General features: G+C 46.2%; 1 protein-coding gene across 1 annotated transcript in view; it reads left to right on the top strand.

Annotated features, from left to right (window-relative positions):
* abcc4 (ATP binding cassette subfamily C member 4 (PEL blood group)) overlaps positions 1 to 13,975 on the top strand; it is a 41,419-nt gene extending 27,444 nt beyond the window's left edge. Inside the window, exons 18-30 of the mRNA XM_030781823.1 lie at positions 260 to 381; positions 957 to 1,103; positions 4,603 to 4,682; positions 6,498 to 6,648; positions 7,082 to 7,201; positions 7,659 to 7,769; positions 8,302 to 8,402; positions 8,579 to 8,770; positions 9,296 to 9,541; positions 10,170 to 10,342; positions 10,746 to 10,851; positions 12,147 to 12,281; positions 13,886 to 13,975. Coding sequence (XP_030637683.1) covers positions 260 to 381; positions 957 to 1,103; positions 4,603 to 4,682; positions 6,498 to 6,648; positions 7,082 to 7,201; positions 7,659 to 7,769; positions 8,302 to 8,402; positions 8,579 to 8,770; positions 9,296 to 9,541; positions 10,170 to 10,342; positions 10,746 to 10,851; positions 12,147 to 12,281; positions 13,886 to 13,975 — 1,774 coding nt within the window. The remainder of the gene's footprint in view (positions 1 to 259; positions 382 to 956; positions 1,104 to 4,602; positions 4,683 to 6,497; positions 6,649 to 7,081; positions 7,202 to 7,658; positions 7,770 to 8,301; positions 8,403 to 8,578; positions 8,771 to 9,295; positions 9,542 to 10,169; positions 10,343 to 10,745; positions 10,852 to 12,146; positions 12,282 to 13,885) is intronic.
* The last annotated feature ends 1,994 nt before the right edge of the window (positions 13,976 to 15,969 follow it).

The raw sequence follows: 15,969 nt of genomic DNA, 5'->3' as shown, positions 1-15,969 counted from the left end.
GTTATGACACCTGTGCATACGAAAGGCTGTATATTCAGATCATGTTTACAGGAAGATTGCTCTTAACATGCTGATATGCTGGTAGTGTGTTTAATAAGGGCACTGTGGGAAGAAATGCATTAGGATATTAAAATATCCACTTGAATAGAGCGCTGGGGGAAGTAGAGCCTTTCTGGGCAGTGGAGTTGGCTGTCTGTTTGCTTTTGCTCTTTGCTGAGGGGCCTTTGTGGTGTTTTAATGGGCCGTGTCTCCTGAACAGGGCCTCAGAACAGGAGAGTCTGGACAACGCTAACATCACGCTTGGCCACACCACTGGAGTCATCACAGGCCCCAACAACACGCAGCAACTCGACCGCAACTTCTACCTGGGCATTTACGCAGGTACGCTCATGCACATAACACATACACACACACACACACACTAACAAACAAACAAACAAACAAACAAATGGCGAAATCAAAAACATTTCAAGTCAGTGTAACCTTCAGCATTGGACAGAGCACAGTGTGTTCCATTATAAGAACTGCTGCCCGCAATTAATCAACCAATCAGTCAGTCAGTAAATTTCTTCAAATTCAAGGCTGATCCAGTATAAAAATTTGGTTACTAGGTGACAAGGAGGAACCAGTCGGCCTTCACTATGGAAAGAAAGACACCAAGTGCAACGATATTAAAAAATGAAGTTTGCACAGTTTTGTGAACATGGATTTAGACTCCAAACTAAGACTTCTTTGAAACAGCGAACAGACTCACTCTCTCCAACTGTAGTGTCGTGGATTATTACATAACTTCTACAAAACAAAATAAGGAACACATAGACACACAGGCACGCACACACACATACAACCACACTCACACACAGACACACACACACACACAGACACACACTCACCTCTACCCACACGGGCACATGCACAGTTTCTCTCATTCTCTTTTTTTTCTTTCCTGTGATCAGGTTTAACGGGAGCCACCCTAATCTTCGGTTTCATGCGGAGTCTGCTGATGTTCAACGCGCTGGTGAGCGCCGCTCAGACGCTCCACGACCGCATGTTCAACTCCATCCTCCGCACGCACGTGCGCTTTTTCGACGTCAACCCCATCGGTGAGTGTCTGAACAAAACGCCGGCCCGTCATGTCTGACGGCTCCCTCAGGGTGGCACTGTTCTCATCCACGTCGACATGTCTTGACAATGTGATGAGTGATTCATTTATCTGCATAGCGGAACTACATGCAAATTACTGTCTGCCGGGAAATGTCTGTAAGAAAAGATCTGCAGCTACTGAGGTATTAAACTTGCCATTACCTGAACAAAATTATGAGTGAGATCTTATCCATAACATTCATCCATGACAACTGCGTGCTAGGTTTTGAACTGTGTAGAATGGTTTTGTAACCAAGTGTCACCACTAGGAGGCAGTAGGGTTTAATCACACTCTGTTGCATGGCACACTAAACCTGGAGGATCGTTTTGCCAGATACTTGCTCTTGGTAGGAGAACCTGCTTTTCAGTAATCTAGCGTAGACGTGGTTTTGTTATTTGTTATTTTTGTATATATTTGTTTGGGGTTTTTTTTTTTTGCTGTTTTGGTCATTCCAAAAAGCTCGATGCGGTCACGTTGTGGGTTTGAAAGGGCCGGTTAGGGTTCAACACCAGGAACCAGAGAACCGTTGGTTCAAAGCCCTAGGGTGGCTGTTTTAGCCCCTGCCAGCTGCTGGTGTCTCCAGTGTCTCTGCCCACGCGGCTGGTGAGCTTTTGGCCGAAACACTGGAAGGTTTGTTAACGTAGACCGTTTATCTCTCTTACACCCCCCCCCCCCCCCCCCTTCAGTGCAGCAGCCTTGAGAAAAAGATCAAAGTGGTGTAGATGGCCCTATTGTGGTTACACAAAAGGTTAAATAAATAAAAAAAAACGAGAAGAAATAGAGAGATCAAAACGACCCCGAGACTACGACACCTCGGGCGGAGGGAACGCCATCTGCGGCGCTTTCATGTGGCCAGGCCGGCAGGCGCTGACACTAGGCAATACGGAGTGTAAACAGGGAGTGATTTACTCTGAATAGAGTTTGTTCAAGATTTGAGTATTTGCTTTTGAGCGTTAAATAAACACACAAAAGCGCTCAGTGACTCTGTTGCACAGGAACCTCTCCACTGGACTCACAAGGGCCTGATGCGTCCATTCAGTGAGCCACGGGCAGGTGTGTGTGTGTGTGTGTGTGTGTGTGTGTGTGTGTGTGTGAGTGAGTGAGTGAGTGAGTGTGTGTTAGAGAGAGAAGTCATTGAAGAGAACAAACACTCGGTTAGGTAGCTCACACACTCCGTGGGTTCTCTCTCTCTCTGTCTCTCTGTCTCTCTCTCTCTCTTATCTGTTTGGAACAAGGCAGCATCAGAGATAAGCTTCTGGAACACTCTCAGGCCTGTGTGATCACAGGGCAGGGAAAGGATTTCTCTCCCTGTCACAGCAGTTCAGTGTACTTCATTTTAGCCAGTGTGTAGTGTTATACATTTACATTCGATTTCCGAAATGAAATAGACGGGATTTATAAACAGTTGGATGTTATGGTCAATTCTCAGTTGACAAAAGTTGTCTGATTTCCGCACTTTGCACTTGTTTAACTTTTTGAATAAGGGGGGAGTGAGGGATAGAGAGAGCGTTCTGAACGAAAGCTTACATTTTCAATAGCCTCATTGTCAATGCTGTCTGTCCATAGTCATCAGAAAGCGTATCTTTCCACATTTTACTCAAGCCGAAATCATTAAGTTAACAGGAATTTGGACTGCTCTTCCTCACGGGTGTACGTGCGTCTCTGTGCGCTTCGTTTGAGCTCTGCGATTTTTAACGCTCTGTGACACGCTTAACATTACAAAAGAAGAAACAGTCGTTTATCCTGGAGTCGCAATCTTAGAACCTGGTTTATTCTTAGAATTTGTGTTACTTCCTTCAGAACTTTGCTCTCTCGCCCTTAGTGATCAGTTGCGCCTGGTGATCGTCTTGCTGTGATGCTATTGAAGCATTTCAGATAATAGTGGGCCATGCCTTTAGTTTATGGGACAGAGCTAGCCATTATCTTCTGTAATGGCGACGTGGAGCCTAATAGCCCGGTCAATTAGACGGTAAGGGGAAATATATGAGATAGAAGTTTCCAGAACCTGCACTGGACCCACGACTCTGCTAGTAAAGGTGAGAACACAGAAAACTGCGTTTTCGTCGAAATGACTTGGTAGTCGTTGTTGGACGGCTTATCTTAGACGGTTGATAGCATAAGCGGCGGAGATTTTACACGTCTTAATGGCCTAATTCGTAGTTTTATGATCGTTAAAGGGAACCTGCCGACCCAACACTGTGCTGTTGTTATCAGTGTCAGCTGTACAGAAGGCACGATTACTTGCATATCAGTTATCGGCCCGGTCAAAATGCTTATGGCTTTATGGCGGGACCAGAGTTGTGCGAAAACCCCGGCCAAGCGATCACTTGCTTGTATTCTGTTGTTAACTGTCACGTTAAGTTTTCGTTGCCATTGGCAGCCGTTGATGAAGCACTTGAGCCATTTCCCCCTCCGTGTCCATTATTAAGCTTTGAGAGAGGAGAGTAAACACTCACACACACTCTCTCTGCTTTTTTCCCCTCCAAGTATTCTTATCAAAGCTGTCCGTTTAGTGTGTGTAACTGTCGTCTTTGTTGAAAGAAGAGAAATTGTTGACACTTTTGGTTGAGTTGAGTTTCCTGTGGCGGTAGAAAGCGGACGCGTGTTTCGAATCCTTTTATTAAACGCCTTCATCGGAATTAATGGACTCGTTTTTCATGAAAAGCGTGGTGTTTCTTCCGACATTATTGGCCTTATGATTCATAATCACCCGTGGCCTTTGGCTTGCAGTAAGACAGTAAGAATAGTTTAGTTTTGACCTATGAATGGGTGTTGTGTATAATGTCTCTGTTGTTGTAGAACGGTTTGAATTTGACGCAATTTGATCCTCATTTTTAATAATGACTCGGTATTTTTATGTGGCTCAGTGTGACTGATTAAGACTCCTTATCCAGGATTTTTAAAGGCTGTTAGTAGGCCTACTTGTATAAACAACGTGCTTGCGCAACCGGAGATGTGATTTATCAGTTCCCTTTATCAGTTTGGTTGTGATTCGACACACGTGACAGCTCGTTGATGATGTATCTAAGTAATAACAGACTTCTGCATTTAACGAATCTCTAAACTGACTAGTGCAGGTTGTCAAACTGTGAAATATTCCATAGCATTGACTCTCCAGCCTTTTAGCAGTAGTTCAGTTGGTAAACAGAGCATGGTTTGACAGGCAGATTACTGGATAGCTGGGAGAAAACTGATGTCCTCCTGGCAGTGCCCTCAGTTAGGTCGTTTGCCATGTAGTTTTCACCTTTTTGACTGTATCTGATGACTAAGGGAAAAAACCAGGAGAAGAATGTGCAAAGTCAGAGAATGTAGTATGGTGCTGTTGTGGGATGCTTGATGGTTTTGTTCACGTTGATACTTTCTGAGGAGAGTGTTAGAGGTTTTTGACAGTCATAATTAAATGAGACCTTTTTTTTTTTTTTTTTTTTCTTTGCTGTCTTTCTCTTGCTGTGTTCCAGGAAGAGTTCTCAACCGATTTTCCAAAGACATCGGTCAGCTGGACTCTCTGCTACCTTGGACATTTGTGGACTTTGTTCAGGTAAGTGTGTGTGTGTGTGTGTGAGTGTTTGTGTGTGCATGTGCGGGCGCGGCTCTCACACGCTCGTGCATTGTTGTCGGGCGGAGTCAAACGTGTGTAATATACATCTTTCAAAGAGAGAACAACTCATCACTGTGAACCCACTGGGTATTCATCTTCCCATTCTGCGTATTATGATTATTAATATTGTTACAATGCTTTTGACCTATTAAAGGCAATGTGATTCATATTCTCTGAGAGAGAGGGACTAGCGACGTGACCACAGCTGACCGGTTCACTGCGGTATTTCTGCTTTGACAATAGGCAATGTGGTTTCTCTGTGTTTCAGACAAATGTCTGTTCATGGGGACAAAGTGCCATTGTTTGACACTTGACAGACTAAATAAAAAACACAAAGGTCTTTCATTAAAGACCCTTTTCATGCTGACAGCAAAGAGCTTCTTCCCTCTCTCCCTCTCTGTCACAGGCCCTATTAAAAAAAAAGAAAGAAAGAAAGAAAGAGAGAAAAAAAACCTCCACGGTTGTGACTATAGTCTCTTATCCTGTTAAGAGACCTTTCCCACTCTCTCGCTCTCAATAGCTTTTGGAAGTGAAGGCAAATTTGAGAGTTCATAAACAAAGGCTGAAGTGATTTAGCTGCCCTTGTGGGCGGAGACTCTTTGAAAACTTGTGGAGCGCTCTCCCATGGTCGGGCGGGGGGGTCATCGTCACCTCCACAGCACTGTCTCTTTCTTTAAGCACCCTTTCCTTTTTCCTCTTCTTCTTCGTCTTCTTCCTTTTCTTCTTTTTCTACTCATTCATCAACCATTTTGTCAAAAGAACAACTCAAGTCATTCCTCATTATGCCCCAGACAAAAACGAAAGGCCACCACCATTTGGTCGCCACACAGAGAGAGACAGCACCGTTTAATTGTTGATGTGTGTGTGTGTGTGTGTGTGTGTGTGTGTGTGTGTGCACATGCAGAAACGACCTGCATCAACGTTCATTCAAGAATCTATGCCAGTGTGATTGTGAGTGGGAAGGTGATTGGTTGTCTATACAAAAAAAAAAAGGGCCTCATTATACCATAATGTGGGGTCGAGGAAAGCAAAAGCAGGAATTCCATGCTATCGGCAAGGGACGAGTCAGACCACTAGAGCATTTAACAATGACTTTTTCCTCCACACAGTCCAGATGCCAGTGGAACAAATCCCTGATCGTGAGACCTTTAGAGAATCCACTCCCAGCCTTTTTAATTATTATGGGATACTCTACCATTGGATGTTAGTTAAACTAACTGTTCATTGGATTTGATTGTCATAGATTGATTGTCATTTAATATATATCAACATATATCATATTGGGTAAGAGATCACAAATAATATCACCAGCTAATAATGAGTGGCCCCTTATTTATTTAGCATTTTGCGTAGTGATGTTACTATGGATTGTATGGATGGGGCCAGAGAGCGACCCAGCAGTCAGTATTAAGAAAGAACGATGATAGCGTCTAATAATGACCAGTGGTCTGGGGTGAGACACAGGCAGGGATGTGTGTTGGGTGTGTTACTCTGAGGGACAGATGTCACCAGAGAAACTCTGCCTCAGATCTGCAGGGAGGTGCAGATATTAGTCTCAGTGACAGGGCTGTTACTCAACACCCCCACCCCCCCCTTACTCTCCTTTACCCAGAACCCTCCTCGTCTCTCGTTCTGTGTCCGTATCACTACAGTAACCAGTTGACAGTGAAGCACAGATAATACACCACTGAGGGCGCTCTCTTTCTCTATATGCTTAATTTTTTTTCCCTTTTCTTTTTCTTTTCTCTTTCTCAGGTGTTTCTGCAGATTGTCGGGGTCATCGCCGTGGCAGCGTCAGTCATTCCGTGGATCCTAATCCCGGTGCTGCCCCTCCTCATCGTGTTCCTCTTCCTGCGACGTTACTTCCTGCGGACTTCCAGGGACGTCAAGCGACTGGAGTCTACGAGTGAGTGTCCTGGTGCTCTGTTCAGGAGACCAAACGAATTGGAGTCGCATTAGCGATCTGTGAGACTGGTCTGGGAATTATAACCCTGCTGCTTTGACAGTGAAGCCCTTACCTGAATCCTGAATCCCATGACGCAGCTATGAGACATTGCAGTTTTTTGTCATTTTGCCGACACTCTTTTCCAGAGTGACTTAAAGGATTGCTTCCTGTGTCAGAGGTCATAAGCATCTGGAGCTAGCGAAAGTGCCATGCTCTGGGTCACAATGATAGTGACCCCTCATGTTTGGGATATAAGCCCACAACTAACTAATTGCTGGTCTGCTCCCCTTCATAGCTGTGCCGTGACAGCTCATCTCACAGAGCAGTTGTGAGTGTGACTCGTTTTAAATCCATTTCTTTTGTTTGTTTGTTTGTTTGTTTTTTCCGTCTGCAGCCCGGAGTCCTGTGTTCTCCCACCTCTCCTCCTCACTACAGGGCCTGTGGACCATCCGGGCCTTCAGAGCCGAGGAGAGGTTCCAGCAGACCTTTGACGCCCATCAAGACCTCCACTCAGGTTCGGAACCGACCCCATCTCCTCAGCCGTTACTAAACAAGACCGTCAATGTGTTCATTGCTGTTTGTAGTCTGATGCATTCTCTCTTATTCCATTCTGTTTATACATTTTCTGGAGATTCTTTGTGACAGACATTGTCACAAAGTAGCTTTGTTGGATATTGAGCCTCAGACCTCTATTGAGTAAGACTGAAGTGATAGTACAATATGAAAACATACTTTCATTAAAATGGAAGAATTATACCAACTTAAAAGTTTTCCAACAAGGGTTTATTCATTTACACGTGATGTCCTAGCAAATACATATGAATGATATTGGGCACAATCCTCGGGGGGGGGGGGGGGGGGGGGGGGGGGGGGGGGGGGGGGGGGGGGGGGGGGGGGGGGGAGGGGGTGTAAGGGTTAAAACCTTGGCTGAAAACATCGTGTACGTAATATGAGTATCTGTGTATGTTCAGAGGCTTGGTTCCTGTTTCTGACGACGTCACGTTGGTTTGCTGTGCGTCTGGACGGCATTTGTTCCATCTTCGTGACCATCACTGCTTTTGGGTGCCTCCTCCTGAGAAACAGTGAGTGTGTGCTCCTACTGAACAAGGTTGCGCCGCGTTGAGTCAAAAAAAACACGGTGAGGGTGGAGCGTTAGTGTGGATGTGTAACCGGGCCAGAGTGTTGTTTGTCCATCCTGTAACAGAGTGGACAGACAGGAATGAGACTCCGCCCTGTTACGCATACTTTTATGGTATGGGCGTGGCACTGATTGTGTCTCTCAGATTTTTGCTGTAGTGCTGCAGACACCCTGTGCTCAGAGAGAGCTTAGCTTTGAATCTGAAGCCATAAAAGCCATGATGACATCGTTTGAACTTGTATTAGCGGTGTAGTTAAAAACAAATCCTATCAGCGATTATTACACATGTCGTTGCAGCTAGTTTCCCTGACACGCCCTGGGTCCCCAGACTTGGCTAATATTCCTTTGGCGTTTGCTAATGTTCGCTAGCAGAAAGCTAATTACAGTGGGCGAGAGGCGTGTGTGCTGGGGTTGGTTCCCGCTGAACCCTGGGCGTGTAATGTGAATGGTTCTGAGTTCTGTTCTGGTTCTGTTAGGCCTGGAGGCGGGTGACGTGGGCCTGGCGCTGTCCTACGCTGTTACCCTGATGGGCATGTTTCAGTGGGGCGTTCGGCAGAGCGCGGAGGTCGAGAACATGGTGAGATCTTTTTCTCGTGATCTTCATCGCTGACAGAGAGAGAGAGATTTACCCATAATTCAGTGGTTTTACAGCATATTAGTGAAGTTCGCTGATTTCTTTGGGAGGAAGTGGAATAGTTGTTTTGGTTGGGCTCAGTCGGGACTGATGCTGTGGTCTTATTTGCCGTGTTGTAGATGACATCGGTGGAAAGGGTGGTTGAATACACAGAGCTGGAGAGCGAGGCACCATGGGAAACGCAAAAACGCCCTCCGCCAAACTGGCCGAGCCAGGGCCTCATCGCCTTCGACCAGGTCAACTTCTCTTACAGCTCCGACGGGCCGGTGGTTCTGAAGAACATGAGGGCCATGTTCAGACCCAGGGAGAAGGTGAGACCAGTTTATACCAGTCAAGAAACCACAAGTCTGACTGTCCACCATTACAGGATCAGACCCACGTTTGTGTTAGCAAGCTTTGATCAACACTGTTCACGGTCATAATTTTTTGTTTTATAGTCAGAGATATGAATTGTGATACAAAGATATGAAACGCGGAAGATATTCATTCGTTTTCTTTGACATGTGCAGTTCTTTGAAGATGAATGTGCTAATGTGGGACTCGCACGACTAAATTCACACTTGTCTTTGTTCACTTCACATTTACTAAATCCAGATTCAGTGGTTTGCTTATTAAAATGCAATGGATTCAAATTCACGTCTTCTTATAGTAAAAATGTGTCATATTCATGGTGATGTCCTGGTTGCTAGGTTACTGATTTTGGACTGAGGGCTTGTTATTGGTTTAACCACGCCTCCTTAAGCAGCTTTCCAAAAGTCTAACCTATCCCACTTCTCTGTGCCAACAGTAACACATAAAATCTTTCTTCTTTTTTTTTTTTTTCCTTCTTTGTGAAGGTTGGCATTGTTGGCAGGACGGGCGCTGGCAAGAGCTCTCTCATCTCCGCCCTGTTCCGCCTGGCAGAACCAGAGGGCAAGATCTACATCGACGGCGTGCTGACCTCCGAGATCGGCCTGCACGACCTAAGGCAGAAGATGTCCATCATTCCGCAAGACCCGGTGCTTTTCACGGGCACCATGAGGAAAAACCTGGACCCCTTCAACCAGCATTTAGACGAAGACCTGTGGAACGCTCTAGAAGAGGTAAACACACACACACACACATACAACACTCCCCCCGTCCAACTATCCAGAGGACTAAGGAAACGAGGTCTGTATATAGAAACGGGGAAAGGGTGGGGCCAAGGTTATGGATGACAAGCCCACTGAGGTTCTTAGGTAATGCAGTATCCAACAGGTGAGCAGGTGCATCAGTGCAAAGCTTCAGCTTAGTGAACAAAATTACAGTTGTGAACGAGAGGTCACGGGGTCGGGATTGGTCCACCATGGAGTAATTGCGGAATCAGATGATGGCTTAAACGTCATCTGTCGGTGTTTTAGCTCCAGTTGTTTAAATGTCACATGGTCACGTGCGGAGGGCCCTTCTGTCAGTTCTCTGTGTTCTTTCACTCTCACGGTTCTGAAAGTGAGTTGGCGGGAAGGTCAGATAGTTGTGTCGGGAGACACCACTGCTCGATCACAGCACTGCATGAAATGGGAAAACAAACACTTTACTTAGACACAAACATGCTAACAGTGCCCAGGTTCTATCCATGTACATATTTGGGTCGGTGAACCATACACCCCATTCATATGTGTGTAATGTCCCCATGGGCACAGGAGCCCTCAGAATGATAAGTGTGTGTGTGTGTGTGTGTGTGTGTGTGTCCAGGTCCAGCTGAAGTTGGTGGTGGAGGAGTTGCCGGGTAAACTGGAGACGGTGCTGGCTGAGTCGGGTTCTAACTTCAGCGTGGGCCAGAGACAGCTGGTCTGCTTGGCCAGGGCCATCCTGAGGAAGAACCGCATCCTCATCATCGATGAGGCCACCGCCAACGTAGACCCACGGTGAGTTAACCACTGCAAGCAACAGAGAGTCTGACCCCTAATCTGTAACCTCTTATTAATGTGCTACTCCACAATTCATTTGCTGAAGAGGAAGATTATTGTCTCATTTACAAATGCTGGCTACAAACCTAAGTGATGCCGTCAAATGAAAAGATGTTGTGTTTTTGAAAGTTTTAGTTTGGCTAGGGTGTAGATTAACAGAAGACGAAAAAAAGTTTAAAACGTAATTCTGTCTCTCGAATGCAAAATGCCAGAAACAGACAAGCAAATTAGCAACTATAATAAACTGCGTATAATACTATATAACACCTGCAAGAAGTCGTTGCCTTATTTTACCTGAACTGTGCACGTAAACCGAGGTTGAACCGAGGTTGAAGTTGTGTCCTTGATTTCCTTTTCACAGGACTGACGAGCTCATCCAGAAGACCATTAGGGAGAAATTTAAGGAGTGCACCGTACTCACCATCGCACACAGACTGAACACCATCATTGACAGTGACCGCATACTGGTGAGCAGCCTCACTAGCCCCACACAGACGAATCACAGACGTGTGGGGACGTTCCGTGTGGTTACTTGCACGTGGATGAATCACAGTAGCTGTGAGGTCTTTAACATACACGAGGACAAAGTGGGAACTTACAGTAGTGTGGGAACTTTAAATGTTACATCTAGTTCACAAGTGAGGAGTGAGACACAGAAGTGGATTTTGAGATGGTGGGGACACACCCATAGGTGTGACTGATACACACACACACACACACACACACACACATTGGGACTTGAAATGGGAAGACTGGCAATCATGTCAGGAGATTCCAATGAAGAACTTCCAGGAGTGTGGGGACGGACAGACAAATGGGGACATTCCGTGGTCGGGCTTTGCAGGAAACGCGGGAATGTTCTTTGCAGGGACACTTCGTGCGAGACTGTCGCAGAAGATGGTATTTAAGAATATATATGTGCGCAAGGAAAAGAGGGGACGTTATTGGTTGTGAGGAATGCTACGGACCTCAGGTTAAGATGAGGTGATCTGAAGCACCGATCTTTGCGCTTGTAAACTGAATTTCCCATGACTACACCTAACATGAGCAAACACACTGTATGCAATCTTATCTAAAAGCATTCCCACAACACAGTAACTATCTAATGGAAGAGATATGATTGGGGGGTAAAGTGTCTGTTGACCAGTGCTTAGACAGAACCTTTTAAGAAACCAAACACACCTGCCATTACTGATGCGTTTATTGCAGGGACGGAACAATGAATTACAGAGTGGAAGCGCATCGTCGAGACTCACGCCCTGTCAAATTCATCACCCCTCACAATGTCTGGACTGCACACGTCAGTCTCCTGACACCAGAGTGTGTGAAGGTCCGGGGGGCGGGGGGGGCGCACAGTCTTAACCCACCACCAGATTTAACTCGTCACAAACTTTAGAATTAGGCTGTCGGTTGAGTCGGGTGAGGGTCCACTGTGGCTTTTCGGTGGCAAACGGGCAAGACCATCGTGAGCAGTGTCCATGTGTCGCATGCATCACATTGCTGTTCCTCTCCTGCCGCAGGGGGTCTCTCTCAGGCTTAGTCATAATGTTGAGACTTTCTACACAACTTGTTACCTGGGACAGCGACTGACTTGGGCCTTGTATATTTAGTGCCATAAGGGTTTGATGTAATGACACTATCGTTGGAAAGATCATCTGGTCGTGTGATGTTCATAACTTGTTTATAATCGTCATAATCCTCTGAGCTTTGATATGAGTTCTGCGCAGAGGCTTGGATTTTAATGAGGCCCGTCTGCCAACAGGTTCTAGATGCGGGTCGGATCCAGGAGTATGACCAACCTCACACTCTCCTGCAGAACCAGGAAGGAATCTTCTACAAGATGGTTCAGCAGACGGGCAAAGCAGAAGCATCTTCACTCCTTCAGTCGGCCAAGCAGGTTAGTACAGCCTGTCTCACACACGCACACACACACCACACATGCACACACCACACACACGCATGCGAGCACACACACCTACACACGCACGCACACACAAACACGTACGCGCACTCGCAGACACACACACACACACCACACATGCACTCACCACATACACACGCACACGCGCACACACACACACGCTTGCTCACTCTCTCTCTCTCCCTCTCTATCTGTCTCTCTTACACGCTGAGGGACAGAGAAACATTTCAGGGAAAGTGCAGTCGTTAACTTCACCGCGTTTCTGACCGATGATTGGGTTTGTATATGTGGATAACGTCAGGTGAAAATCAACGCGAACATTTTTTTAAATGTGACTGCAATGCCGCACAGCGAATGCTTCAGTGTTAAATTACCTCTGAGGGTGTTCTGTGTCGTCCATCTTCTCTGTCCTCTTCAACACTCCCAAAGTTTGTTTACCTTTGGTGAATGTGTGTGTGTGAGTTTTTAATTTTGGAAGTAGAATTTAAGGGAGTCTTACAATACCAACCACTCATTTATAAGAAGTATTTTTTGTTGCTGTTGGTTTTCCAGCTTTTGAAGCGATTCCGTGCTGATGAGAGTTCTGATAGCGTGTGGTTTATTTTGTCGGGTGTCACTTACATTTCCAATTGCTGCGCGTTCAGCTCTGTGTCGGTCAAATCAAATTGGCGGTGTGGTAACCACGATGATGAAAAAACAACGAACACGATTCTCTTGCTTCGTTTGCACCCCCTGAAAATGTGTGCCAAGAATCCGTACAATAAACGCAGGATTTCAAAGAGCCGGCCTTTTGTCCTGACGCCGGGTATCGGTTTCCTCCTCCGCAGCGGTCGCCCGATGAAGGCATTGTCGGAGCCTTTCTCGTAGCGCGCTGACTCCGGATCGTGTTCGCCACCCCACACCCCCGCCCCCACCCCGCCCCCTCCTCCTCAGTCTGGTCCGCCGATGAGCTCATTGGGCGAGTGCTGGGCCTCCCCAGGCGAGCGGCGGACTCTGATATCAGAGCTTCTCCCCTTTTGTACAGCCTCAATGGATGTTCAGTTGAGAGCACATCTGATAGTGCGACCAACTGTTTGCTGCCTGTTCCTTTTGACGTTTTTGTGTGTGTGTGTGTGTGTGTGTGTGTTTTTGGGTGGAGGGGGGTGTTCTTCATTTTTGTCTTTTTCTTTTGTTTTTTTTTTTTCTTTTTTTTGTCCGTTTGTGTTTCCAAAAACGAGATGGTTTAGGTTACGATTAAAATGATGGAGTTGCGTCTTTTTACATTGTAAGTCTGGATAACATGACTTCCTTTTCTTTTTGTTCTTTCTCCGTTTGAAAAGCTCATTTCAAAAAGTTCATCTCTTCTCAGGCTGCAGGGTTTTTGGGGAATTCCCCTTGTAATCACAGAGAGCATCCAGAAGCCAGGAATAACCAACGTTTAAGAAATGCTTATCACAGCATTATCTCTCCTGCGCTCTCTTCATTAAAAAAAAAAAAAATCATGTTTTTCTCTAGAAACAGTCGAACCCTATTTCTTTACAGGCTTTTTCATTGACTGAATTGTGTTGACTGACACAGCCCTCGTCCTGTCTCTGTTTTAGGCCTACATGAACAGGAGCCAGTCCAGCCTGGCCAACGGCGTGGTGCCCGGCACGGACGGCAGCATCGTCATCTTTGAGACGGCCCTGTAAAGGTCAGGAAGGGCGTTGGAAGGACCTCAACGCTCGTCCTATCTCTGGAGGGTAACGGGGGCTGATGACTGACTCTCAAACACCCCCCTCCTAACCCCCCCCCCCCCCCCCCCCCCCCCCCCCCAGATCCACCCTCCAAACTGCGCAGCTCGGTCTGAGCAGAGAGCAGAGTGCCCATCCAGGTCGTGGCACAGAGCGTGAGCCAATGACTGTCTGCCCCACCCACCCTCCAGCTCCCAAAAACCACAGTCAAGGCATGGAACTGAGTGGTAACGTACATTTCCCTAACCAAAGAGAAGAGAAAAGAAAAGAGAAGAAAAAGACGCGCGGCCGGTGTGAACGAGAGCGTGGGGTCACCAGTGCCTCACCTTTAAAGCAAAGGGCCGGGGTCGTGTTTGGTAACCGTAGAAACTGCGATGACCCAAACAGTCGTAGAAAATGACCCCTCAGTGGAAAAGCAGCAACTGAGAATAAGCTCTGTGTGCCTCCAATCGCAAAGCTGTACATTTTGTTGTTTGTTTTGTTTTGTTTTGTTTTTATGTATTTTTATGAAGTAGTTAATAGGTCGTTCGTAGAGTTCTGTCGTTCTTAAGACTGTTATTTATTACGACAGGTGTATGTATGATCATAATTATATTACTGAATCAAGGACGTTGTAAGTTTTAAATCTAACCATCTAAGTAACTCTGTGTTGGTCAGTGTATAATGTTTTCTGTACTCTTTTATTTTTGTTTGTTTGTTTATCTGTTTGTTAGTTTTTTTTATTTTTAATGTCAGCTGTGTAAAAGTATACTTCCCAAACTAACCCCTCGGAGTTAAGGGTTGGTGTTTTTGTTGTGTGTTTTTGTTTTCTGTTTTCTGTTTACTGTTTATTTTTGTCAGTGAATCACTGGAGCTCTGTGTGACAGGGCTGATGTAACGCTGTCGTGTTCTGACACAAGACGGCCCATTATGACATCACTTGTTAGCTTGGCGTCTGGCCGAAGCGTTTGCAGTGGTTCAGAGATTTGTTTTGTGAGAAAATGTTTGGGGTTTTTTTGTTTTGTTTTTATTTAATCGCTAAGAAAAGAACAAACCAGAGCCGATAATCGTAACCGATCCCTCGGCCACCATCCTAACCGAAGAAGACGAAGGTTAGAAACTCCGAAGCTTGACACAGATACGGCTTTGAGGCAGCACGCCGCACTGCACGCTTCACAGACCACACAGCTGCTCACCGATTGGTCAGAGCCATTTCTGGCCCCGCCCAGGCCATTCTCTCCTCTGTCCCAGTCACTCTCCCATAGGAGAGATGTAGCATTGTAGCGAAAAGCTAGGTCTGTAGCAGTGTCACGGACAGTTCTCCAAAGCCGCCTTATCTCCACAACCTGACTGAATTTTTACTTGACCTGTATCTCGGCAGGATGTTTCTGTAGCGGAGAGAGAGAGTGCGCTGTCGTAAAGCCTGGTTTAGTATCGACTAAAAAAAACAGAGACAGGGAGCTGATCCTTCTTTGTGTTTGTGAAGGAACAGACGCGCGTGTGTTGATGTTCTTGGTTGACCAGCTCCGCTCGCGTTGGATGCGTTTGTTAAAGAGCCACGCTGTTTCTGCTGTTTGCCTCAGAGAAATCTCCTCTAGAATCACCAGCCTCAACTGTGCCTTCAACTCCAACCTGACGCACGCTCACACATTTCATTCCTAAAAAGACTTGGTAACTAAGGCCTGGTAACTAAGGCCTGGTAACTAAGTAACGGGCGTTCATTCTACGTTGCCGTAGAGCAGTGATTCTCAGCTCCAGTCCTGAGGGCCCACTGTCCTGCATGTCCATGTGTTAACTCTTCATTATCACAGTTAACTGAGAGAATCAAGGGCTTGATAATTAACTGATCAGTGGAATCAGGTGTGTCAGTCCTGAGCTCAGGAGAGTTAAAACAAAGAGGTGCAAGACAGTGACCCCCCAGGACTGGAGTTGAGAAGCACTACTGTAGACCACTAGATGCTAAAGATGTAGCC

The sequence above is a fragment of the Chanos chanos genome, chromosome 8, assembly GCF_902362185.1.
Source record: "Chanos chanos chromosome 8, fChaCha1.1, whole genome shotgun sequence".
Taxonomy (NCBI): Eukaryota; Metazoa; Chordata; class Actinopteri; order Gonorynchiformes; family Chanidae; genus Chanos; species Chanos chanos.
The sequence above is the reverse complement of the archived record's forward strand: the minus strand, read 5'-3'. Positions and strand labels throughout refer to the sequence as shown.